This window comes from Pteropus vampyrus, unplaced genomic scaffold (assembly GCF_000151845.1).
Source record: "Pteropus vampyrus isolate Shadow unplaced genomic scaffold, Pvam_2.0 Scaffold305, whole genome shotgun sequence".
NCBI classification, from domain to species: Eukaryota; Metazoa; Chordata; class Mammalia; order Chiroptera; family Pteropodidae; genus Pteropus; species Pteropus vampyrus.
The window spans coordinates 1,090,065-1,092,350 of record NW_011889086.1 but is presented as its reverse complement, the minus strand read 5'-3'; the positions used below and the strand labels follow the sequence as shown (position 1 = coordinate 1,092,350).

Sequence of the window (2,286 nt, the reverse complement as noted above, 5' to 3'; positions counted from 1 at the left end):
TGGATGTGCAGGTGTGATGCTTTCTACTTTAGATAAATTTTGACTTTGTTTTTTTTTTTTTGTTTCTAAGTTACATTTACGAAGCAAAAATAATCCCGTAGGATAAAAAAAAAAAAAAATCTATGCCCAAACACAGGACTCTACCATTTCAAAATTAGAATGCTAGAATATTTCCTGGGAAATGTGCATATTAATCTTCCAACAAAACAAAGATAAAGTGGCTACAACAGGAGGGGATATAAAATATTAAAAAGAAACAATATGTTTAAGTTTTCTATTTCTAAATTGCTATAAAAAAAGACAAATGTTGCCAGTCTACTGATCTTAATTCGCTATACTCATAGACAACGCTAGATGTGAAATAAAAGAATTCAAGACTTACTGCATACCAGAAAGTTAAGTAAGATGACCATTTAAATTTAATTGTTAGATTTATACTACTATTCTTTACAAATGATCAATTGTTACAGCTAAATGGAAATACAACGCTTTTGAATTTAATAAGAGAAAAATGGTCTCTATTGTGTATAATAATAATCTGCTAAGAAATTTATCAGCTAACACTGACAAATTTAATCTAAAATATTATTATTTCTATATGCAAGTGTGGGCAACAAAACACATTACTAATTATCTCCTAGAAATTAATTTTAGTAAGAAAAAAAGCAATAAAGGAAATATACAGAAAATGTATCCATAAAACATTAGGCATCATGAGAAAACACATCAAGATGAATAGCTTGAGAATCTGTGAACAACAGAACCAATTAAAATGAAGGCGGCTTACTTTCTGCAAATAAGTCAGGTCAGAATCCCGGCGAAAGATTTTATCCATGGGGACGCTGCTGTTAGAAGAAACAGGAAAACAAACTGATAAGAAAAATACTATAAATTAATCAATTCTGTAATTAAACTATCACTGATGCCATATATCACAATTTTATATTTAACTTGGGTTTTCTCTAAAACATAATTTAATGAGAAATATTGCAGATGTGAAACCATCTCAAACCACTGCACATACCTATGGGATAGCCTGTATTTTTCTATCATCCATCTTGTCTTTTCAAATACTAATCCCCACCGAGGTTCTTCTAACATCTGTTGTACTTCAAATTTGTAAGGTAAACCTAAAAAAGTATAAAGCAGCACATATTCATCAACTATTTCTTAAATCTCCAATCTCCTTTTAATTACTTAAAATTCCCTTCACTGTTTTCACAATCATAAATTTGGCAGACCAGCTGAACAAAACTTTACAGTAGGCATTCATTAAACATTTATTGCCTAAACTTTACAGTGGGCATTCATTAAACATTTATTGCCTACTTGGTCCACCAGATATTAATGCCAAGCAATTAACAATAATAAAGAAAAGTAAAAGTGCCCTTTGCATGACAATTCTATTCAAGAAACTGACATAAAATGATCACATAATTTATTATCCAAACCAAAATACTTTTTGAGTAAAAGAGGGCACTATTAATAACTATATCAGAACCACAGGCTTAAACTGAGACTGACCTAAACAAACCAAGACATATTCTATTCCAGTGACTTTTTTTTTAAAACACAGGTTATTAAGCTTATAACAATCCTATAAAGTAAGTAGGTAGTATTACTCCTATTTAACAGATAAGAAAACTGAGATTAAGACAACCTGTTGAAACTAGTAAAGAGAAAGAGGTTGAAATTTAAATCCTAGCAGGCCTGCCTGACTCTGAGCCCACACTCATTCCACCTTCCTGATAGGTGCTAATCTAAGACTAGACAGGGAATAAGAATAATTCCGTACTTGAGTCAAAGCTGTCATGCTAAACTCTAGAAAGCAGCCTCAGGGTGGACATCATGTACACAGCTAGAAAGGAAAAAAATACCAAAGGATGAGACTACTTAGATATTTCTCACATATCTCTCAAAGTCCTCGTGTAATGGTACGTATTTGCGGTGTATTAAAAGAGCTCAGCTGATTCATTACCAAAGGCCAATACCATAATAACACTTATATAATGCTTACTATGTGCCAAACTTAAAGCACTTTATAGATAAGGCCACTTAAATGAACTATCTACCACATTGTCCTTTTTTTTTTTTTTTATGAGGACACTGAGCCACAGAGAGGTTAAATAACCTGTTCATGGGCATATATAACTAGTAAGAGGTAGAGCCAGGATTTGAACCCAGGTAGTCTAGTCTGTGTTGAGTTTATAATCTTAACCTTTCCATTATATTACCTCTTAATTGGGTTTAAGCCATCATAAGGCTTTCAAGTACATAAAATGTCAG

The 2,286-nt window shown here is 32.0% G+C and overlaps 1 protein-coding gene across 6 annotated transcripts in view; it reads right to left on the bottom strand.

The window, feature by feature from the left end:
• Window positions 1-2,286, bottom strand: part of MYSM1 (Myb like, SWIRM and MPN domains 1) — a 41,424-nt gene that overhangs the window by 5,887 nt on the left and 33,251 nt on the right. For 4 of the 6 annotated variants that reach the window (XM_011377065.2, XM_011377066.2, XM_011377067.2 and 1 more), the window contains 2 exons: window positions 1,025-1,130; window positions 788-845 (listed from right to left, as the gene is read on the bottom strand). In XM_011377065.2, the coding sequence (XP_011375367.1) occupies window positions 788-845; window positions 1,025-1,130 (164 nt within the window). Of the gene's footprint in view, window positions 1-787; window positions 846-1,024; window positions 1,131-1,795; window positions 1,859-2,286 lie in introns of those variants that run through there. The other 2 variants (XM_023521503.1, XM_011377069.2) reach the window with 2 other exon arrangements.